Here is a 24,781-nt window from a genome sequence, read left to right on the forward strand (position 1 = left end):
TTCCTATTGGTGAAACTCACAACCTGACTTCTAACCCCGTTTATCAACATACCATTGCCTGCTGTCCATCGCACTACAATATCGAGGTCACGTTGCAGTTGCTCCCAATCTTGTAACACATTTATTACTCTAAACAGAATCACATCATCCGCAAAATGCCTTACCTCTTATTCCACTTGTTTACTCATATCATTTATGTACATATAAGAAAACACAAAGGTCCAATAATACTGAGATGAAGCATTCCCCTCTTAATTATTACAGGGTCTGATAAATCTCGCCTACTCTAATTCTCTGAGATCTGTTTTCTAGAAATATAGCCACCCATTCAGACACTCTTTTGGCTAGTTCAATTGCGCCTATTTTAGCCAATAATCTCTCATGATCCACCCTATCACATGCTTTAGACAGGTCAATCGCGTTACAGACCATTTGATATCTGCTATATCTTGCTGGGATCCTACAAGTTGACCTTCAGTGGAATAACTTTTCCTAAAACCGAACTGCCTTCTATCGAAACAGTTATTAATTATGCAAACATGTCTAATATAATCGGAAAGAATACGTTGTCAAAGCTTAACTATAATGCATGTCAACCTTGCTGGCCTGTAATTTTCAGCTTGATGTCTATCACCCTTTCCTTTATACACAGGGGCTACTATAGCAACTCTAAATTCTTTTCGTATAGCTCCTTCTACCAAACAATAGTCAAATAAGTACTTCAGATATGGTATATATTCCAACCCTTTGTCATTAGTATATACCCAGATATCATACCAAACGGGGCGAGTTGGCCGTGGGGTCAAGAGCGCGCAGCTGTGAGCTTGCATCCGGGAGATAGTGGGTTCGAGTCCCACTGTCGGCAGCCCTAAAGATGTTTTTCCGTGGTTTCCCATTTCCACACCAGGCAAATGCTGGGGGTGTACCTTAAGAAAGGCCACGGCCGCTTCCTTCCAACTCCTAGCCCTTTCCTATTCCATCGTCGCCGTAAGACCTATCTGTGTCGGTGCGACGTAAAGCCACTAGGAAAAAAATATTCCAGCTGCTTTCCTAGTTATGTATCTTATTGTAAATGTTATTGTTTTAATACTTCTTTAGCATTAGTCTCCTCCTGTATCTGGACATTATACGTGTAACCAACAGCTGAGTGAATAATTCTGCCTTTTGAAGATCCTCACATACACACACCCCTTGTTCATTAATTATTGTTGGAATGTCCTTCTTGAAACCTGTTTCTGCCTTAAAATACCTATATATACCCTTCCATTTTCACAAATGTTTGTATTACTGCGAATTATGCTTGCCATCATGTTATCCTTTGCTGCCTTCTTTGCTAGACTCAATTTCCTATTAAGTTCCTTCAAATCCTCCTTACTTCCACAGCCATTTCAAAATCGATTTCTTTCCATTCTGCACCTATTTCTTAGTCTCTTTATTTCTCTGTTATAATAAGATGGGCCTTTACCATTCCTTACCACCTTTGAAGGTACAAACCTGTTTTCATATTCCTCAGCAATTGCTTTAAACCCATCTCAGAGTCTGTTTACATTCTTATTTACCGCTTTTCACTGATCATATTTACTTATTAGAAACTGCCTCATGCTGCTTTATCAGCCATATTGTACTGCAATAGTCCTACTTTTAAGACCTTCGTTTCTATCACATTAATTTTTAACTACTACAAAAACAGCCTCAACATCACTAATGCCATATATTACTTCAGTTTCTCTATAGAGCTCATCTGGTTTTACCAGCACCACATCCAGGATATTTTTCGATCTTGTTGATTCCATCACATTCTGAATCAGCTGTCCTTCCCATATTCGCTTATTTGCCATTTGTTGGTCATGCTTCCGGTCGTTCGCATTTGCTTCCCAATTGATATTTGGTAAATTCAGATCTGCTGCTACAATCACATTCCTTTCCATGTCCTTTCCCAGCATACCTGATTATCTTATCAAGTAATTCTTAGTCCGTGCCAGCGTTACTCATTCCCGGTCTGTACACTCCAAAGATATCGAGTTGCCTATTATCTTTAGAAATGAGCCTTACACCTAGAATTTCATGTGTGTCAGTACATAAAGTCAGGGATTCGGCCGCCTCTGCCTCCGCAGGGCTCCCAGCTGCGTGCTCCTCCTCCTCCTTCCGGGGGTCTTCCCAGTGGCCCGCTCCTCCGCCGTCAACTGGGGGACCTTCCCAGGGGCCCGCTCTTCCTCCCGCGGGAAATTTGAATTTGTAAACAAAGCCACGTGCTTTTTGACAGCTGTCATCGACAGCAACGCATCGCTAACCTCACTGCTGCCATCTTGACGGGCCTAAACTTCAGTGCTGCCAACTAAACATTACTAGCGCGAGATTTGGGTGGGTAAACAAAGCCACGTGCATTTTTGACAGCCACGTGCTTTTTTGACAGCTGTCATCGAAAATAACGCATCGCTAACCTCACTGCTGCCATCTTGAAGGGCCTAAACTTCAGTGCTGCCAACTTAACATTACTAGCGACAGATTTGATTTAATAAACAAAGCCACGTGCTTTTTTGACAGCTGTCATCCGCCATCTTTAATCAAGAGAGCACCGTGCTGCCCTCCTTAGGTACATACGTTTGAAATGTGGTGGCGGATAATTTGAAAAATGCTTTTAGACAAGCTGCCATCTTTAATCAACAGAGCACCGTGCTGCCATCTTTATCGTAGTAGTGGGCAATTCCGTCAGCTCTCATCCGCCATCTTTAATCAACAGAACACCGTGCTGCCCTCTTTGGCTACATATCTTTGAAATGTGGTGGCGAATAATTTGAAAAATGCTTTTTGACAACAGACATCTTTGATCAACAGAGCACCGTGCTGCCCTCTTTAGGTACATACCTTTGAAATATTGTGGTAGATAATTTGAAATTTTTTTGACAAGCTGCCATCTTTAATCAACATAACACCGTGTTGCCCTCATTAGCTACATATCTTTGAAATGTGGTGGAGGATAATTTGAAAAGTGCTTTTCACAGCAGCCATCTTTAATCAACAGAGCACCGTGCTGCTACCTTTATCGTAGTAGTGGGCAATTTGTACGTAACAGCTGTCATCTACCATCTTGCATCGCAAACCCCAGTGCTGCACTCTTTAAATACTTACCTTTGAAATGTGGTGGCGGCAAATTCCACGTGCTGTTATTTGGAAACAAATCCACGTGCTTTCTTGACAGCTGTCATCCGAAATCTTTAATCAACAGAGCACAGTGCTGCTATCTTTATCGTAGTAGCGGGCAATTCCGTCAGCTGTCATCCGCCATATTTAATCAAGAGAGCACCGTGCTGCTATCTTGCAGGCAATTTAAAAAAAATAATTCCGTCAGCTGTCATCCGCCATCTTGCATCGCAAACCTCATGCTGCTATCTTTAGCTACTACCTTTGAAATATGGTGGCGGATAATTTAAAAATCTACAGCAGTCATCTCACGACGCTAATTGCACAAGAAGGCGGCTATACATGACTCCTTAAGGGTGCTTACGCAAGATGGTGGCTGCAAGATGGCTGCTATACATAGGTTCTTATGAGACTCCCTTGGGATGCTTGCACAAGATGGCGGCTATACATGGCTCCTTATGAGACGCCTTAAGGGCGCTTGCGCAAGATGGCGGCTGCTCTTATAAGACGGCTGAAGGGTGCTTGCACAAGATGGCTTGAGACGCCCTAACGATGCTTGCGCAAGATGCCGGACACAAGATGGCGTCTATACACAGCTCCTTATAAGACACCTTAAGGGTACTTGCGCAAGATGGCTGCTGCTCTTATCAAGAAATTTAGCTTAGAGTCTAACGTGCCGTGCCGGTTCGATTCATTAAATTTCGGGCTTAAATGCATAATGTTAAATATCTCGAAAACGGTGCATCGTAGAGCAAATCGGCAAAATATTTCTGCCTAATATCTAGGTTCGCAGTATGAAGAACATGATAGCATAAGAAAAACATAGTCTAATGATGAGATCAACGGTTCGGTTCCTACTTAGGCCCTTTGGCATTTGCTCTACTTTAGCTTGTATTGAAGCAAGTTTTTGTAACATGATCAGGTCTAGCTATGGTAGAGAGTATAACGTGCCGTGCTGGTTCGATTCATTAAATTTGGGGCTTAAATGCATAATGTTAAATATCTCGAAAACGGTGTATCGTAGAGCAAAACGGACAAAATATTTCTGCCTAATACGTAGGTTTGCAGTATGAGGAATATGTTAGTCTAAGAAAAAAGTAGTTTAATGTTGAGATCAACGGTTCGGTTCCTACTTAGGCCCTTTGGCATCGACGGCTATCTAATTCTACAAGATGGCGGCTGCTCTTATGAGACAGATTTAGAGTGCTTGTACAAAATGGCTGCTATACATAGGCTCTTATGAGACGCCCTAGGGGTGCTTGCGCAAGATAGTAGCGACAAGACGGTGACTATACACAACTCCTTATAATACGGCCTAGGGGTGCTCGCACAAGATGGTGGCTGCTCTTATGAAGAAAGCTAGCTTAGAGGCTACTGCGCAAAATTGCGGGTGCTGTTATGCATGGGGTGGAGGCCAATTTGAAGTTTCACGTGCTCTTGTTTGTAAAATTCTGCGTGTTTTTACAGCTCTCATCTTTAATCAACAGAGCATCGTGCTGGTGTCTTTAGAGCACTAAACCTCATACCATTGTAATGTGGCTGCGGGTAATTTGAAAAATTCTACGTGCTTTTTTGACTGCAGCTATCTTTAAACAATAGCGGTTATACATAAGCTGTTAAGGCCTCCTCTTATGTCAAGGCATAGCTCTATCGAACAAGTTTAAACCTGCATCGCGAAGGTAAGAGTGTGCGGCGATAACATCATTATGCATGTTTAGACTTGCAAATCATAAAAGAAGTGATTGACACATAACAAGACTAGAATCGAACACTGCATTTGATGTCGTTAACTTCATCAGGTGATCAAAACATTAATTGATGTGTTCAGAACACTAAATAAGTAATCAAGACTAAAATAGAACACTGTACTCGATACAACATGTGTTTAGAACATGTCATGGAATACCTTTGTTCTAAGAAGATGAGATTACCGCACATTCCTTGTAGGGCTAATCGGCTAATAGGCTAAAGGGCAAATGGGCAAAAGGGCTAAAGGGCAAATGGGCAAAAGGGCTAAAGAGCTAGAGGCCTAATGGGCTAAGGTGCCTCTCCTCCCTTTATCCGGGCTTGAGACCGGCTCTAAAATTAGAGGTGGAGTTTACACCCTAAGGAAGGGAGAATGTTGGAAAATAATCTATACGAACATAGCTACTCGATCGACTATATACTACAGAAGATTGACTTAGGTGAGGGTAAGCGCTGGGATTGTGGGAAGGTGTTTAAGCTGTTGTACTGTCGAGAGAGAGCTATTAGTTAATAATACCTACACGACGTAATTCATCCTCTATTTCAAAAACATCTGCTTTGTATTGTGTATAACCAGCATCATGATAGGCTCTTAGCAGTTGCAAACGTTTTACGAGTACATTGGGGTCTTTACAGTATCTTATGTCTACATAGGGTAACAGAGACTCGTTGTGAACTTTGAGTCTATATGCAGACAGTTGATGTGTGGGGACTTTTTTTGATGTAATACGTGCTTCAGCAGTAGCGTTTCTAGGTACAAACTTAACTTGTTTCGATTGCAATGAAGCGTTGAAATTTTCTTCTTCTTTATTTTGCATCTCTTCTCGAGATGTTTGCACTGCGACAGAACGTGTACTTGGCTTAGGAAATGAAGTAAAATCATCAAGCTGTAATGGCAATGAAACATTGAGATCTTCTTCTTCTTCTTCTTCTACTTTCCCTTTACTATTGTTTTGATCAACATCATTATCCATATTATCATAATCATGATCTTGCCTCTCTTTATCTTGAAGTTTGTGCTTAGTAACAGAACTTGTAGTAGGCCTTGACAACAAGGGAGAATTATACATCTCTCGATGAGGTGTACTTTTTAAAAATAAATCAGTGTTCGCTTGAATACGGTTGAGATCTTTGTATTTTGTTCTCGATGAAGTTACATTACACGCGGCTTCATGACGTTGAGCGTTGTATACGTTCTTGAACTCTCTTCTACAATGTTTGCATTGAAAAATTGTCCTACATGATATCACATGACGTCTCTTGTGATAGCTTCGGGAAAATGCTTTTCCACACTCTTTGCAAATATACCTAGAAATAGAATTTTCCATTACGGACTTTTATCTTCAGCTAACAGATTCTTCTTTAAATCTGCTAGACACTTGTTACTCGCTACTTCGATGATGCGAACAGCTTAGCGATTAACAGTAAACTAACACAAAAGCGTAAAACTAAGGTAGGAATATTGAGGTTTAACCCCGTCAAGATAGCAGCAGTGAGGTTAGCGATGTTCTGTTGTAGGATTTTAAATTTTGCGCTACGACATGCATAAGGTGGCAGCCTTGAGGTTTAGCGCCGTAAGGATGGCAGCAGTGTGGTTAGCGATGCTCTATTGTCCTTCAAAGTGAGGTTAGGGTCCGTCAAGATAACAGCTGTCAACAAAGCACGTGGGTTTGTTTACCAACAAGAGCACGTGGTCCTAACGTCAAGGTCACGTGGTATGCTATGTCAGCATGCGCAGTTCAAAGTCCACACCTACGTAGTTAACCTCTGCTATGTTCACAAGGTTTTTACACATAGTTATTCTTTATGCTTTAAGTTCATTCACATACGTTATGTTAAGATAGCAGCATACGTACAAGCGATGGTCGCACGCTCGAGTAGGAGATGAATGCATTATCAAAAGGTGATGTGTACACGCTTTTAAACTTTGCTATTCTTACTGCTACTATGTTCGCAAGATTTTTAAACATCGCTATTCTTTGTGCTTTAAGTTCGTGCGCAAAGGTCATGCTAAAATAGCAGTAGATTCTAGCGGAATAAGTTTAGTACGAGAGTTGATACATGCATCATCGATAGGTGATGTGTACACGCTTTTAAACATAGCTATCTTCGCGCTTTAAGTTCACACACATAGGTTATGCTAAGATGGCAGCACGGTGTTCTGTTGATTAAAGATGGCAGCTTGTCAAAAAGTATTTTTCCAATTATCTACCACCACATTTCAAAGTTATGTACCTAAATAAGGCAGCTCGGTGCTCTCTTGATTAAAGCGGGCGGATGACAGCTGTCAAAAAAAGCACGTGGCTTTGTTTACCGATTCTAATCTCGCGCTAGTACGGTTAAGTTGGCAGCACTGCGGTTTAGGTCCGCCAAGATGGCAGGGTGAGGTTAACGATGCGTTGTTGTCGATGACGGCTGTCGAAAAGCATGTGGCTGTCAAAGAAGCACGTGGCATTGTTTACCTATTCAAATCTCGCGCTAGTAAGGTTTAGTTGGCACCACTGAATTTTAGGCCCGTCAAGATGGCAGCAGTGAGTTTAGCGATGCGTTGTTGATGATGATAGCTGTTAAAAAACACGTGGCTTTGTTTACAAATTCAAATTTCACGCGGGAGGAGGAGCAGGCCCCTGGGAAGGCCTCTCGGGTGGCGGCGGAGGAGCGGGTCCCTGGGAAGATCCCCCGGGTGGCGGCCGAGGAGCGGGCCCCTGGAAGCCGGTGGAGGCGAAGGGGCTAGAACCCGTGATTTATACTACTTGTGTCATCTTTAACTTTTTCGTAGCATAAAAATTCTTCTTTCTCCAGAATGAATACCCCCTCCCTCCATTCCTATGCTATCTCTACGATACACACTCCAGTTCCGTGAGAAAGTTTCTACATCCATTAAATCATTTCTCAGCAATGATTCAACTCCTATTAAAATATATGGTATATATATATATATCTATTAAATTACTTAATTCTATTGCTTTCTTTACAATACTTCTACAGCTCAACACTAACATTTTTATATCATCCCTACTTGATTTTCAGTTCCCTGTTCACTTATCACCGCTCCCTAGGCCACCCTGTTTCCCTGAATGTAACTCCCTATTACCCTTCCAAACAAATTTCCGAACTTATACGTACCACTGCGGTTCAAGTGAAGGCCATCTGAGCGCAGATCATTATCTCCTACCCACCCATTAGGGTCTAGAAATTTAAATCCCAGTTTCCCACATACCCACTCCATAGTCTCATTTAAATCCCCAATCACCCTCCAGTCAGTATCCATCCTAACACAGAATTCCGCTGATGACAATCTCTGCTTCCTTATACTCCACCTGTGCTGCATTTACCAGATCCCACACATCTCCAACAATGTTGGTACTTATATCAGCTTGCCTTACGTTGTTGGTACCAATGTGAAACACTACCATCTTCTCCTTCCCCTCCTCCCTCTCTTCTACTTTCCTCAACATCTGCCTCAACCTAATTCCTGGATAACACTCTACCCTGGTTCCCTTTCCTCCACACACTTTCCCCACATGTCTAACGATGGAATCCCCCATGACCAGAGCCTCAACCCTACCTACCTCACTTGTTCCCATCCCTCCTGGTCAGCCCTTTCTTTCCTGATAGCTGCAGAAGCTATTTCCTCCTCCCTCTCCTCCTCCCCATGACCCTGTTTCACCTGTCTGTTCCTATCCACTACTTCATTTTTCTCATTCCTACCTTTTCTCATACTTCCACACTTCTCAGCAACAGTTCCCTATTCCTCATCTTCCCTCGGTTGCTCTACGTGGAGTGACTCTTATCGATTTCGCTCAGACACCTGTCCTAAATTCTGATCCTGAATGGAGCCCTTAGCCTGCAATCTCCTTCCCCTTTGAACATTAGACCACCTGCCTTCTACAACTCCTCCCTTTCCTTTCTCTCCCTCTTGTACACCAACTGTAACCTGTACATTGTTTGAGGGAGTCCTACCTTCCTTCCTGTCTTCTGTGAGTATCCTAATTATCTTCAACAAACTCTCCAACTCCTCCTTCATTCCCCTCAATGCTTCGCCACACCCACAGTTCCTACACTTGCACTCCTTAGCAATTTTTACGGAAAAATTGAAAAATAAAATAAAATAAAAATAAAATAACTTATTTGCAAAAAAATAAATGAACGGAGGGATATATTGTCTGGGAGTGTACTCAAGGATCACACGAGAATAAGGTGGATAATATACGACTGCACTAAAATACTACTTAGTCGTACTGTTTATTTATCCTATAATACCCTAACAGGATAAAAAACGCTGTTAGTTACTGAATACCAAAAGGAATACACAAGAATTACACAATTCTAAACTGCAATTAAGCCTATACTAATTACAACAGAATTTTAGTAAGAGATTCTACGGATACCTCTACTACACAAATATTTTACAATAATGGAATAAGCACGCTAAATTCCAATAGGATATTACTCGCATACTACTGTTCAGTTGCCTACACTACAATAATTTTTACCTACGTTCAGACGTATCTTAATTACAATACCGGTACCGTATGTCACTACTTAGCACAAACAGGAATACTGCAAGTTTGAAATTTTCAAGAAGTACTGTACTCAAAGATTGCCAACAAAACAGAATGCTTAGACGGGTTATTATTAGTACTATGCTCTAATAGATACAAACGAAAGATACACGCCAATATAGCAGGAAAGATTCGGTACCATCTGAATATACTGTATTACACTACAATTCTCAGCTGAAATGTGGTTATATGAATTTTTACCGCTGGTGGATTACTATTATTTTCCCTACCACCCTGGACGGAGAATAAATGTGTCCTTAAATGCTGAAAAATAAGAGGTTTTCTACAATAATTTCTGTCAAAACTATGCCGGGGGCTTGAACCGCAATATTATTGGAATATAGGAATTTGATTATTAACTTTTACTCGATGAAGACACGAATGTGGAAAGTACAAAATATGCAGGGAACAAAGACTACAAATTATCAGAATATAGTAATCAGCTGATTTTGTATTTATTTACACAACTACCATATACATGTATCAACAATCCAAAAACTGTTGAGTTTATGCAGTGAAATTACTGTGTATTCTCTTTAACTTCTTTTTAAATCGAAGTTTACAGGCGTATCGTGTTATTACAATGACTTACAACTCCTTATGATAATCTGCCTTTGTAAGTATTATACCAACGAACCTACAGATAATTAAAAATATTGTTTTTAAAGTTAATATTGTTACCTAAAGTATTTTCTAAACCTAAATTCGAAACAAGGTGCACCTAGCTAGTCTACTTAACCTAGAAAACGTTATAAAATTCAAATAAATATCACTACTCCCAATTTCTACCAACAATCACTAAACAACAATATATAAATAGCACTGAATGGAATACACACACACAACATTTAAAACAATTTCAATAGGTTTTAATTACTTTATCACTACAATAATGCAAGAGCTCTCTCAACAGCCAACCGTTCACAAGGGCATCCAACAATAGCAATAGCAGTAGCCTACAGCCTACAGCTGGCCAGTAAGGCACTTACTGTGCATGCGTGCCTACTCCCCTCCCACCTCCCATATCGTGCCTGCTGCTCAGCGCTCTGACGGTTCAGGTGAGTTAGAAGTACTGGTGAACGTATTTGCCAATACGAATGCTACATTGATGTTTAAATTTTTACGGCAATACATTTTTATGCTTTTAAAGACACTCTGCAAATCTACAGGCCATGAGCTTCCGTCCGAATGCTTGACGACGTTATTCATATCAGCTCTTCTCTCAAAGTCGATGTAACAAAAATCACCCTAGTGTTTTAAATATATTATTATTAATAATAATAATAATTTAAAGAGAAAATACTATTTTATTGTATATTTTCTTTGTCAAGTATAAACTCAGAGACTACTGAACCGATTTTTAAAACTCTTTCACCTATAGAAACATGGGCCTACTTTATTTTCAAAACAATTAGAGACCAATGCGAAAATTGAAATAATACAACACAAGGTATCAAATTTTGTTGTGGGTATGCATGACATCTCCTCCTAAACCACTTGAGTCATTTCAACCAAACTTGGTACACTTATGACTTACAAGGGACACGTTTCACCTCGAACGCTCGGAACCGCACGAAACCAGCATTCATAAACAAAACATTGGTGTGCGTCATTTCCATTCAAAACGTTGCATTCTACCTCAAGTAACATTTTGATAGAGAGAAACAAAGTAACAAGATAACAATACCATAGGAAGGAAATTATAATATACCGTAATATTTTAATGGCGTCAGTGTATCATATTTTCAATCAGCAGCGCCAAAAACTCTCTCCTTAAAGTACTTAGCGCAAAACACACATATACAGCAGTACCACACACCTGAAATTGCTTATATTACTCCTCAAAGTGCAGATGCAGGATTTCGTTGAAGTGGTTAAAACAAAGTGGGAGAGAACAATGTGCACACCTCACTAAAGCCACGTTATCTCATTCCAAATCACTTTCGCATTCACGCAGTCCAATATCAAAAGCCACACTAATTATATTTTCAAATGATGATGTTGGTATGTCAATGCCATAACCTGGCTTTCGCCAAGCGTATTGCAACATAGACTTATACGTAGATGCAGTAAATTTGTTGTAAATCACAGAGTGAAATTTCGCGATGAAATAACGATCATATATCATCACTTGTGGTTTGGCACCTTGTAGTCTTACAAAATCAATAATCCTTCTGATATAGAGTTTACATTGCCGAAAGAAGTAAACATCAAGGTGTTGGCAATATTTTGTTGCTTTCGGTGGCAATATCTTCAGCGTAACATCTTTGTTTGGAAAACCTGCATCTAGAAGGGTAAGGTCTGTATGACCTGCCCAGGAATCACACAACAATAGGCTCTTTTCATTTGTTACATGTTCGCCAAGGACTGAAGTTAGAAAACGTTTCATGTGTTCTTTAGTCATTTTTCCGCTTTTGCTTGCCTCCACATGAATGTTTCGTGGACAGGTTGTTTCATGTTTCTTTAAAATATTTGGACCGTAAGTTCCTTGTGTCTCTTGAAAACAGATGTACAACTTGTTTTCTAGTCTGCCTGCCATTGATAAAGCTACATCGATTGTGTAGCTGTGGGTAGAGCAATGTACAGACCGCAACACACTACCTGTAGTTTTCTCTCCTCTTTAGGATAGTGTTGATGCTGAAGACATTTCATATTGGAATTGACTCTGGTCACTGTTCCAAACATTATCTTTCTCTACTCCCTCCTCTGTTAAAAACATATTCACTTCTTCCACAAACTGTTGTGCCTTCTGACGCATAATATTATCGCCTTTTAAGTCTTTACTTAAGACAAATGTAGTAATATGCCTGGATGAAATGCCATATTCAAGGCTGAATGGTCGACAAATGAAATGGAAGCTATGAAAATGACCAAACCAACAATTTTAACCCTTTCTAGTGCCCACATCTGCAGATGCCAATAGTGAACTGTAGATCCATACCTCCTTGCACCATCAAATTGCGATATTACATAAACTTTTATAGTTTGTAATTGCGACAGCCTGTTTCTTTTGCAACGAGCACCTGCTCCCCGTTTCCTAGACACATAATTTAGAATTAATGTGCAATTTGATTTACTTTTGATGCACTTACAGCGCTTCAATAGTTTGCTATAGGAATTGAAGCCACGATTGTAATAGTCCTCATAAATGCTCTTTAATACGCTGTCATCAATATCTTTTAATACACTGGACCTCGTCTTTTTGGGTGGATGGAGTTTGTACTCACTTTGACTTGACTGTTCCTGTTGCTCTAGAGATGAATGTCGTGTACTGCTTGAAGAGCCACCTTCCGGTTCAGGTTCCTCCTGTCCTACAAAATCCGTGTGTCTATCCAGCGTAACGTCGTGTATTTCTGTGTCATCGCCATTATATTTCTGAATTATCATGTTATGTAATATATCCTCGAACTCCATATCCTCGGCCCCGATGTCATTTCCACATTCAGCACGTCGCAACTTGGTCCCTAATATTTGGACCACATGCGTAGGATTAATTCTCTTCATGATATCACTGCACTGTACACAATAACTCGCTTGCGAACATTCCAAGAGACAAACATGTACTGCAGCTATAACACTCACGCAACTGGAGCACTGGTTAGTGCAGCTACTCTATGCCACCGTCTAGTGGCGCTAGCAGACAAGTGCGGAGTTTTGCATGGAAATGAAGCACACCACTGTTTTGTTAATGACTGCATGTTATTCTAAGCATGGCTTCGTGCGGATCCGAGTGTTGGAGGTCAAAGCTGTCCCTTGTTAGTATGAGGAGGTAAAACCACGCGGGGGTAAGACACACCAAGCATCCGTAGGGGTGGGGGAGGGGGGGGAAATTTTGGTGACATAAAATAATCGGAAATAGTGTCGAATCCAAACTTCTCGGGGTCGCTGAGATAAATAGTGACACTCCGGAATTTTTGAAGTCCAAGTTCAGCCCTCTTTGGACTGGGGGGCAAGGGGCGTGTGATGTATAAAACTAATCGAAAATAGTGTTGAATCCATATTTTTCGGGGTCGCTGAGATAAATAGTCACACTCCAGATTTTTGAAAGGCCAAGTTCAGCCTCCTTTGGGGTGGGGGGGCGAGGGGGGAGTGATATATAAAAATAATCGAAGAAAGTGTCGAAGTGGTTCAAGGTGTGGGTTACTGTTGTCACGTCCTAGTTCGTGAACCATTGGAAACGGCTGAGTGGCCTACTAAGTGGTCCTGAGAGTCGGGATACCAGTTGCTACGGAATGGGAGTGGGCATCTCGGACATATTCTGAGTCATTGCCTTCCTTGTGCTCAGGCGGCTAGGGCTATACAATCCACCGGTTGTCCATAACGCGTTAGAGGAGAGATCCCCACTTGGACTATGCGTAAGTAGGGTAGTATCCAGCTTCATGAATTTACCGAGCTCAGGACATTGTAAGCAAGCCTCGGACCAATGGCAGTAACGTTGTCCCACTCCCATTTGACAGGTGAGGGACTTTTTTGAAACAACTTGGCGAACGAAACAGAATTCGATTGGGAGCTATCAATATTAATGTGGCTTACGGAAGAAAGGAAGTAGAAATGGCTGAGTAAGCAAAGATGACGCATGTGGATGTGCTAGGAGTAAGTGATATTCGGGTAAGGGGAAATAAAGCGGAAGAGCTTCGAGATTACGAAGTGTACTTGACGGGACTTATGTTAACACCTAGGTACTTAAAATATTCGCCATTAGGTACAATCACCGGGCGAGTTGGCCTGCGGTTAGGGGCGCAGATTTGTGAGCTCGCATCCGGGAGATAGTGGGTTCGAACCCCACTGTCGGCAGCTCTGAAGATGGTTTTCCGTGGTTTTCCATTTTTACACCGACTTAAGTAAGGCCACGGTCGCTTCCTTCCCATTCCTAGGCCTTTCCTGTCCAATCATTGCCATAAGACCTATCTGTGTCGATGCGACGTAAAGCAAAAAGCAAATAGTAGGTACTATCAACCCATCAACACAATAATTAAAACTGAGAGGACTTTTCTTCTTGATAAAACTTACAACTTGACTTTTCACCTCATTTACCTTCACACCATTGTCTGTTGTCCATCTTACTACATTGTTTAAGTCCTCTTCAGTCGGTCACTATCATGGTACTCATTTACTGCTCTATACAGTATAACAACATCCGCAAATAGCCTTATCGGTGATTCCAGATCTTTATTCATTTCATGTATATATGTCAGAAAACATGAAGGTCCAATAACACTGTCCTGAGGGACTCCGCTCTTAATCATTACGGGATCAAATAGTGCTTCACGTGCTCTAATTCTCTGAGTTCTATTTTCCAGAAAAGTAGACACCCATTCAGCCATTATTATGTCTAGTCCAATAGCTCGTATTTTCTTCAGCAGTCTCTCATGATCTACACTATCAAAAGGCTTGGATAGGCCAATAGCGACTCAGTCCATTTGACCTCCTGAATATAAAGTATCAGATATACAGTATCTTGCTCTAATCGTACAAGTTGAGCTTCACTGGAATAAGCTTTTGTAAACCCGAACTGCCTTCTACCAAACTCGTCAATTATTTTGTAAAGTGTCTAATAATAATAATCAGAAATAATACTTTCCCAGGGCTTACAAACAACACACGTCAAGCTGACTGGCCTGTAACTATGTACTTTATATTTGTCACCCTTTTCTATTCATTTGGTATCGCTCCTTCATGCAAGCAGTAATTAAACAAGTATTTCAGCATTTCGTCGGTATTAGTCGCCTTTTCAATCAGGATATTATCTTTATATCCAACTAAATTTACATATTGCTGAGTGAATACTTTTGCCTTCTGGGAGTCCTCGCGTGTATACTCCCGTTGTTCGCCTGGAAAGTCCTTCCGAAAACCTGTTTCTGCCTTAAAGTAACTACACATAAACTTCCACTGCCCCCTAAAATTCATATGGCTGCCAATTACTTTGGCCATCATATTATCTTTAGCCGATTTCTTCGTTGAATTCAATTCCCTAGTGAGCTCCTTCAACCTCGCCCTACTACCCCCAACCATTCCTAATTCTATATCTTTCTAGGCTGCTAAACAAGCAGGGTTCAGGTAGTCTCACGGCGGATCTGACCACATCCAGACAGGAGGTAAACTAATCAAAAATGTAAATTACAATTTCCTTTCACTTAATTTTCATATATTTTGTTGAGAAAGCATTTAATTCGATGGCGTCGTGAGCAATGCTTGAAGTAATGGTACCTTAATCTCAAGTACATACTGTATGTAAATATACAACTCTTTATTTTAAAATTGAAGAAGTCTGGGTAACTGGAAAAATTGCCGTCGACGAGGACGTAGTGCAAAGTGATGACATTAATAATTATGGTATTTACCTGAAGACATCATCTTGTTAGTACCAATCCGGATGATCATGGATAGAACAGTTTCCCAAGCTGTGGGTCTGAAGATGAAGCTCATGCGTGCCACCATTGACAACAAAGTGCTTGAAACCCTTGAGGAATACAGCATTAAGCTACTAGGATGAACAACCAGATGTAGTGATCACCGGACGAATCGGCGTAACCCAGGGAGCTTTCGGCAGGTCCACGTACATCCTACGAAATCCACAGGTGCAGATATAACACGTATACTCTACCAGTCAGAGCATCTCAGCTTTCACCGTGAACGACCAAACAGTGCTTGGAATAAGCCTGAGAGAGCGAGGGATGGAGAAAGTGGTAAGACATACGTGACATAGGTTCTGATGGCGTGGCAGAGCACCTTTTAGATGGAGGAATCATACCCAACGCCACTGCCCAACAGGGTCAATATGTTCAGGAGAAGACATCAACAACCTAGAAAACGATGATGGTCCGATGTGAGTAATGAAATCTTCACTTTATTTCCTCCAGCAAGTGTGCCATTTAGTACACGATACCCGTAGACATTAAGCGGTCGGGAACAAACTGAAGGAAGCTATCTCGCAAGAAAACACCAAACTATTCCTAAATAGTATGTTTGACCTCCTGCTCCTTTCTTCTAGATATAACAAGTGGCTACACAGTTCATATCATGGAGCTGTAGACTGTCGGCAGCCCTGAAGACAGTTTCCCATTTTTATGTTATGTACCTGATTTGAGCCCAGTCACAGCCCTTTCCTATTCCATTTTCGGCATAAGACCTATCTGTTTCCGTGCGACGTACATCGACCACTAGGTAATGACATGTTCACGGTACTTGAATGTTCTCATGCGAGTTGTTTTCAAGTGAGAGTGTACAAATGGACGGTGAATACATTACTGTAAATATTTCAAGTGAAATCTCTAAATCATGCGAAGGAACAATGAAACAGTATAAATAGGGTCGAATGTCCAATACCTACCCAAGAATTCAGCGGTTCCGTACAGCTCACTGCGCCGACTTGCCGTAAACTGGGTGTCCTTGAAGAATATGTTCACAATGGAGTACTTGAAACTGGAAATAAACAGATAAACTGTTAATGTGCTGCAACAGAATTACAGGCAGTTGTAGTTCTACTGAACGTCACTCACGTCTTCTCTTCGTGGTCCTCGACACCGGTCTCTGAGCGCTCCGTGCTGTACTGGATGTGATTACAGGACTGCAGGCAGCTGCACATCGGGGCAGAGTTAGCCGATCGCAGTCCTTTCACGATTGATGCGCGTAAGAGACTGCCTGCAACAAGCAATACGGTGATATGATCTCAGTATACAGACATTGGGATCAATCAATCAATCAATCAATCAATCAATCAATCAATCAATCAATCAATCAATCAATCAATCAATCAATCAATCAATCAATCAATCAATCAATCAATCAATCAATCAATCAATCAATCAATCAATCAATCAATCAATCAATCAATCAATCAATCAATCAATCAATCAATCAATCAATCAATCAATCAATCAATCAATCAATCAATCAATCAATCAATCAATCAATCAATCAATCAATCAATCAATCAATCAATCAATCAATCAATCAATCAATCAATCAATCAATCAATCAATCAATCAATCAATCAATCAATCAATCAATCAATCAATCAATCAATCAATCAATCAATCAATCAATCAATCAATCAATCAATAGTAGAGGTTTTTTGCGGGTTCAGCCGCACCCGGTACCGGTGGCCCCCTGTTGAAGGCCTCATCCGGTGAGTGATGTCACAGCGCGATGCGCGCTGCTAGCTAACACCGCGCTCGTAATCTGACATGACATTACGCTGCCTACATGTCCATGTTTAACCTTACAGACCTCGGGTTAAACTCCAGACCTAAAGGCGTTAACCGTAGAGATCCCACTTCGCAGCAAATATCCAAGCTTAACCTTACAGATACCGGGTTCGACCCTAGACCTAAGGGCCTTAACCTTACGGACCTATGTTCGATGCCGAGGCTAACATCATAACAGTGTAGGCATAGCCTTACGCTGACCAAGCGTTAACCTAACCGGTTGCCATTACCAACACCCTGCCTAAAAGTGCAGACTTAAGCTAACGCTGACCTGGCGTTAACCCAACCGGCTGCCAATCCCTACACTAGCTCGATAATAACTTGACGCAATAGGTAAGAGTAGTATAATACGGGGATTCTGCCACCGCCTCCTCCTCCGGGCTCCCAGGGGCCCCTCCGCCTCCGCCTCACGGGAGCCCCTCCCAGAGGCCCCCTCCGCCTCCGCCTCACGGGGGGCCCTCCCAGAGGCCTCCTCCGCCTCCGCCTCCCGAGGGGCCTTCCCAGAGGCCTCCTCCGCCTCACGCGGGAAATTTGAATTGGTAAACAAAGCCAAGTGCTTTTTGACAGCTGTCATCGACAACAACGCATCGCTAACCTCACTGCTGCAATCTTGACGGGCCTAAACCTCAGTGGTACCAACTTAACCTAACTAGCGCGAGATTTGAATCGGTAAACAAAGCCACGTGCTTTTTTGACAACCACGTGCTTTTTGACAGACAACAACGCATCGCTAACTTCAGCGTTACCATCTTGACGGACCTAAACCTTAGTGGTACCAACTTAACCTAACTAGCGCGAGATTTGAATCGGTAAACAAATCCATGTGCTTTTTGACAGCTGACATCCGCCATCTTTTATCAACAGAGCACAGTGCTGCCCTCTTTAGCTATTTACCTTTGAAATGTGGTGGCGGATAATTTGAAAAATGCTTTTTGATAGCAGCCATCTTTGAGCACCGTGCTGCACAATGGTGACAGACAATTCCACGTGACAGCAGCCATCTTTAATCAAGAGAGCATAGGGCTGCACTCTATGTGGTGGCGGCAATTTGAAAAATTTCACATGCTCTTGCTTGGAAACAAGGCCACGTGCTTTTTTGACAGCTACCATCCGCCATCTTTAATCAAGAGAGCATCGTGCTGCACATTCTAGTTGAAATGTGGTGGCGGCAATTTGAAAAATTCCACGTGCTCTTGTTTGGAAACAATGCTACATGCTAATTTGACAGCTATCATCCGCCATGTTTAATCTATAGAGCACAGTGCTGCCCTCTTTAGCTGAAATGTGGTGGCGGATAATTAGAAAAATGCTTTTGACAGCAGCCATCTTTGAGCACCGTGCTGCCCTCTTCAGCTAGATACCTGTGGTGGCAGGCAATTCCACGTTACAGCGGCCATCTTTGAGCACCGTGCTGCCCTCTTTGTGGCGGTGGCAAATTCCACGTGCTTTACAAACTCTCGTGCTTTTTTCTGACAACTGTCATCCGCCATCTTGCATCACAAACCTCAGTGCTGCACTCTTTTGCTAGATACCTTTGAAATGTGGTGGCGGCAATTTGAAAAATTCTATGTGCTCTTGCTTGCAAACAAAGCCACGTGCTTTTTTGACAACTGTTATCCGCCATCTTTAATCAATAGAGCACAGTGCTGCTATCATGCGGGCAATTTCGTCAGCTGTCATCCGCCATCTTTCATCCACAGAACACCGTGCTGCCCTCTGTAGTAGCGGGCAATTTGAAATGTTCTGTTAGCTGTCATCCGCCATCTTTAATCAAGAGAGCCCCGTGCTGCCATCTTTAGCTAGATACATTTGAAATGTGGTGGCGGCAAATTGAAAAATTCCACGTGCTCTTGTTTAGCAAACAAACTCACGTGCTTTTTGTCAGCTGTCATCCGCCATCTTACATCGCAAACCTCAGTGCTACACTCTTTAGGTACATACCTTTGAAATATGGTGGCGGATAATTTAAAAAGAAAAATTCTACAGCAGTCATCTCTCTACGCTAATTGCATAAGGTGGTGGCTATACATGACTCCTTAAGGGTGCTTACGCAAGATGGCTGCTATACACAGGTTCTTATGAGACGCCCTTGGGATGCTTGCGCAAGATGGCAGTTATACATGGCTCCTTATGAGATGCCCTAGGGATGCTTGCACAAGATAGCAGCTGCTCTTATGGGACGGCTTAAGGGTCCTTGCACAAGATGGCTTGAAACTCCCTAAGGATGCTTGCGCAAGATGGCGGACACAAGATGGCGGCTATACACAACTAATGATGAGACGCTTTAAGGGTGCTTGCGCAAGATGGCTGCCGCTCTTAGCTTAGAGGCTAATGTGTCGTGCTATTTCGATTCATTAAATTAAGGGCTTAAATGCAAAATGTTAAATATCTCGAAAACGGTGCACCGTAGAGCAAAACGGACAAAATTTTCCTGCCTAATAACCAGGTTCGCAGTATGAGGAACAAGAAAAACATAGTCTAATGATGGGATCAACGGTTCGGTTCCTACTTAGGCCCTGTGGCATTCGCTCTGTTTTAGCTTGCATTGAAGCGAGTCTTCGTAACATGATCAGGTCTAGCTAAGGTAGAGAGTATAACGTACCGTGCTGATTCGATTCATTAAATTTGGGGCTTAAATGCAAAATGTCACATATCTCGAAAACGGTGCATCGTAAAGCAAAACGGACAACATTTTTCCGCCTAATACCCAGGTTCGCAGTATCAGGAACAAGAAAAGCATAGTCCAATGATGAGATCGACGGTTCGATTCCTACTTAGGCCCTTTGGCATTCTCAGCTATCTATTTCTACAAGATGGCGGCTATACATAGCTTCTTATGAGACAGCTTAAGAGCGCTTGCACAAGATGGCTGCTGCTCTTATGGGACGCCCTAGGGGTGCTTGCGCAAGGTAGCAGCGACAAGACGGTGACTATACACAGCTCCTTATGATACGACCTAGAGGTGCTCACACAAGATGGTGGCTGCTCTGATGAAGAAAGCTAGCTTTGCATCGTGCAGGTATCTTTACAGCACTAAACCTCAAACCTTTGAAAAGTGGTGGCGAGTGATTTGAAAAATTCGGCGTGCTTTTTCTTAACAGCTGCTATCTTTAAACAATAGCGGCTATACAGAAGCTGTTAAGGCCTCCTCTTATGTCAAGGCACAGCTCTATCGAACAAGTTTAAACCTGCATCGGGATGGCTAGAGTAAGCACGTTCTGCAGTGATGACGTCATTAAGCATGTTTAGACTTGCAAATCACAAAAGAAACGTAACAAAACTATAATCGAACACTGCACTCTATGCCGTGAACTTTATCATGTGATCGGAACATTGATTGAAGTGTTTAGAACACTAAATAAGTAGAACCGAACACTGTACTCGATACAACATATGTTTAGAACATGTCAGGGGATACCTTTGTTCTAAGACGATTAGATTACCGCACATTCCTTGTAGGGCTAATAGGCTAAAGGGCTAATGGGCAAAAGGGCTAATGGGCTAAAGGGCTAAAGGTTTAAAGGAGCAACTACCTCATCGATCGCTATCAGCAAGAACGATTGTACTTTGTTAAGTGTAGAAAATTAATCTTTATTTGTAAATGGTTTCATGTTCAGAACAAGGAAAGGAACCTAGGGGTTACGTCTTACCGAATAAAATCCCCGAGGAGCGATGAGTTACGTTTTTCGAACTAGTGTTTTTAACACTGAACTTTTCAAGATGATAGCAGAGAGTTTAGCAATGTTCTGTTGTTGGATTATAAATTCCGCGCTACAACATGCATAAGGTGGCATCCTTGAGGTTTACCGCCGTAAAGATGACAATAGTGAGGTTAGCAATGTTCCGTTGTTGGATTTTAAATTCCGCACTATAACATGCATAAGGTGGCAGCCTTGAGGTCAGGATGGCAGCAGTGAGGTTAGCGATAGGTAATGTGTACACGCTTTGAAACATCGCTATTCTTTGTACTTTAAGTTCAGGTGTATAAGTTATACTAAGATACCAGCACAATCTAGCGGAAGAAGTTCAGTACGAGATTCGATGAATGCAAAATCAATAAGTAATGTGTACACGCTTTGAAAGATGGATATTCTTCGTACTTTAAGTTCATGTGTATAAGTTATGCTAAGATAGCAGCACAACCTAGCGGAAGAAGTTTAGTACGAGAGTCGATGCATGCAAAATCGATAGGTAATGTGTACACGCCTTGAAACATGTCTATTCATTGTACTTTAATTTTATGGGTATAAGTTGTGCTAAGATAGCAGCACGATCTAGCGGTAGAAGTTTAGCACGAGGGTCGATGCATGTAAAATCGATAGGTGATGTGTACACGCTTTGAAACATGGCAATTCATACTGCTGCTCTGTTCCCAAGACTTTTAAGCTTAGCTAATCCTAATGCTGCTCTTAACGACGTAGAGCTAAGGATTGATTACGTGACCGTGGCGTCACAGCCACGTGCTCTTGTTTCGTAAACAAAGCCACGTGCTTTTTTGACAGCTGTCGTCTTGACGGACCCTAACCTCACTTTGAAGGACAATAGAGCGTCGCTAACCTCACTGCTGCCATCTTGACCTCAAGGCTACCACCTTATGCATTTTTAGTGCGGAATTTAAAATCCAACAACGGAACATTGCTAACCTCACTATTGTCATCTTTACGGCGGTAAACCTCAAGGCTGCCACCTTATGCATGTTGTAGCGCGGAATTTATAATCCAACAACAGAACATTGCTAAACTCTCTGCTATCATTTTGAAAAGTTCAGTTTTCCAAACACTAGTTCGAAAAACGTAACTCATCGCTCCTCGGGGATTTTATTAGGTAATACGTAACCCCTAGGTTCCATTCCTTGTTCTGAACATGAAACCATTTACAAATAAAGATTAATTTTCTACACTTAACAAAGTACAAGCGTTCTTGCTGATAGCTATCGATGAGGTAGTTGCTCCTTTAAACCTTTAGCCCTTTAGCCCATTAGCCCTTTTGCCCATTAGCCCTTTTGCCCATTGGCCCTTTAGCCTATTAGCCCTACAAGGAATGTGCGGTAATCTAATCATCTTAGAACAAATGTATCCCCTGACATGTTCTAAACACATATTGTATCGAGTACAGTGTTCGGTTCTACTTACTTAGTGTTCTAAACACTTCAATCAATGTTCCGATCACATGATAAAGTTCACGGCATAGAGTGCAGTGTTCGATTATAGTCTTGTTACGTTTCTTTTGTGATTTGCAAGTCTAAACATGCTTAATGACGTCATCACTGCAGCACGTGCGTACTCTAGCTATCCCGATGCATTTTTAAACTTGTTCGATAGAGCTAAGCCTTGACATAAGAGGAGGCCATAACAGCTTCTGTATAGCCGCTATTGTTTAAAGATAGCTGCTGTTAAGGAAAAGCACGTCGAATTTTTCAAATTACTCGCCACCACATTTCAAAGGTATGAGGTTTAGTGCTGTAAAGATACCTGCACGATGCAAAGCTAGCTTTCTTCATCAGAGCAGCCACCATCTTGTGTGAGCACCTCTAGGCCGTATCATAAGCAGCTGTGTATAGTCACCGTCTTGTCGCTGCTACCTTGCGCAAGCACCCCTAGGGCGTCTCATAAGAGCAGCAGCCATCTCGTGCAAGCGCTCTTAAGCTGTCTCATAAGAAGCTATGTATAGCCGCCATCTTGTGGAATTAGATAGCTGCCAATGCCAAACGGCCTAAGTAGGAATCGAACCGTCGATCTCATCATTGGACTATGCTTTTCTTGTTCCTTATACTGCGAACCTGGGTATTAGGCGGAAAAATGTTGTCCGTTTTGCTCTACGATTCACCGTTTTCGAGATATTTAACATTTTGATTTAAGCCCCAAATTTAATGAATCGAATCAGCACGGTACGTTATACTCTCTACCATATCTAGACCTGATCATGTTACGAAGACTCGCTTCAATACAAGCTAAAACAGAGCGAATGCCAAAGGGCCTAAGTAGGAACCGAACCGTTGATCCCATCATTAGACTATGTTTTTCTTGTTCCTCATACTGCGAACCTGGGTATTAGGCAGAAAAATTTTGTCCGTTTTTCGCTACGGTGCACCGTTTTCGAGATATTTTACATTTTGCATTTAAGCCCCAAATTTATTGAATCGAAGTAGCACGACACGTTAGCCTCTAAGCTATGAGCGGCAGCCATCTTGCGCAAGCTCCCTTAAAGCGTCTCATCAGGAGTTGTGTACAGCCGCCATCTTGTGTCCGCCATCTTGCGCAAGCATCCTTAGGGAGTTTCAAGCCATCTTGTGCAAGGACCCTTAAGCCGTCCCATAAGAGCAGCTGCTATCTTGTGCAAGCATCCCTAGGGCATCTCATAAGGAGCCATGTATAACTGCCATCTTGCGCAAGCATCCCAAGGGCGTCTCATAAGAACCTGTGTATAGCAGCCATCTTGCGTAAGCACCCTTAAGGATTCATGCATAGCCACCACCTTATGCAATTAGCGTCGAGAGATGGCTGCTGTAGAATTTTCCTTTTTAAATTATCCGCCACCATATTTCAAAGGTATGTACCTAAAGAGTGTAGCACTGAGGTTTGCGATGTAAGATGGCGGATGACAGCTGACAAACAGCGCGTGAGTTTGTTTGCTAAACAAGAGCACGTGGAATTTTTCAATTTGCCGCCACCACATTTCAAAGGTATCTAGCTAAAGATGGCAGCACGGGGCTCTCTTGATTAAATATGGCGGATGACAGCTATCAGAACTTTTCAAATTGCCCGCTACTACAGAGGGCAGCACGGTGTTCTGTGGATGAAAGATGGCGGATGACAGCTGACGAAATTGCCCGCATGATAGCAGCACTGTGCTCTATTGATTAAAGATGGCGGATAACAGTTGTCAAAAAAGCACGTGGCTTTGTTTGCAAGCAAGAGCACATAGAGTTTTTCAAATTGCCGCCACCACATTTCAAAGATATCTAGCAAAAGAGTGCAGCGCTGAGATTTGTGATGCAAGATGGCGGATGACAGCTGCGAGAAAAAAGCACGAGTGTTTGTAAAGCACGTGGAATTTGCCACCACCACAAAGAGGGCAGCACGGTGCTCAAAGATGGCTGCTGTCACGTGGAATTGCCTGCCA

At 42.1% G+C, this 24,781-nt stretch overlaps 1 protein-coding gene across 1 annotated transcript in view; it reads right to left on the reverse strand.

Moving 5' to 3' along the window:
- LOC136864950 (pickpocket protein 28) overlaps positions 1 to 24,781 on the reverse strand; it is a 434,926-nt gene that overhangs the window by 8,564 nt on the left and 401,581 nt on the right. The window contains exons 9-10 of the mRNA XM_067142357.2: positions 16,952 to 17,093; positions 16,783 to 16,874 (exon numbers count right to left, since the gene is read on the reverse strand). Of these exons, the coding sequence (XP_066998458.1) occupies positions 16,783 to 16,874; positions 16,952 to 17,093 (234 nt within the window). The remainder of the gene's footprint in view (positions 1 to 16,782; positions 16,875 to 16,951; positions 17,094 to 24,781) is intronic.

Source organism: Anabrus simplex, chromosome 2 (genome assembly GCF_040414725.1).
Source record: "Anabrus simplex isolate iqAnaSimp1 chromosome 2, ASM4041472v1, whole genome shotgun sequence".
In the NCBI taxonomy this organism is placed as follows: Eukaryota; Metazoa; Arthropoda; class Insecta; order Orthoptera; family Tettigoniidae; genus Anabrus; species Anabrus simplex.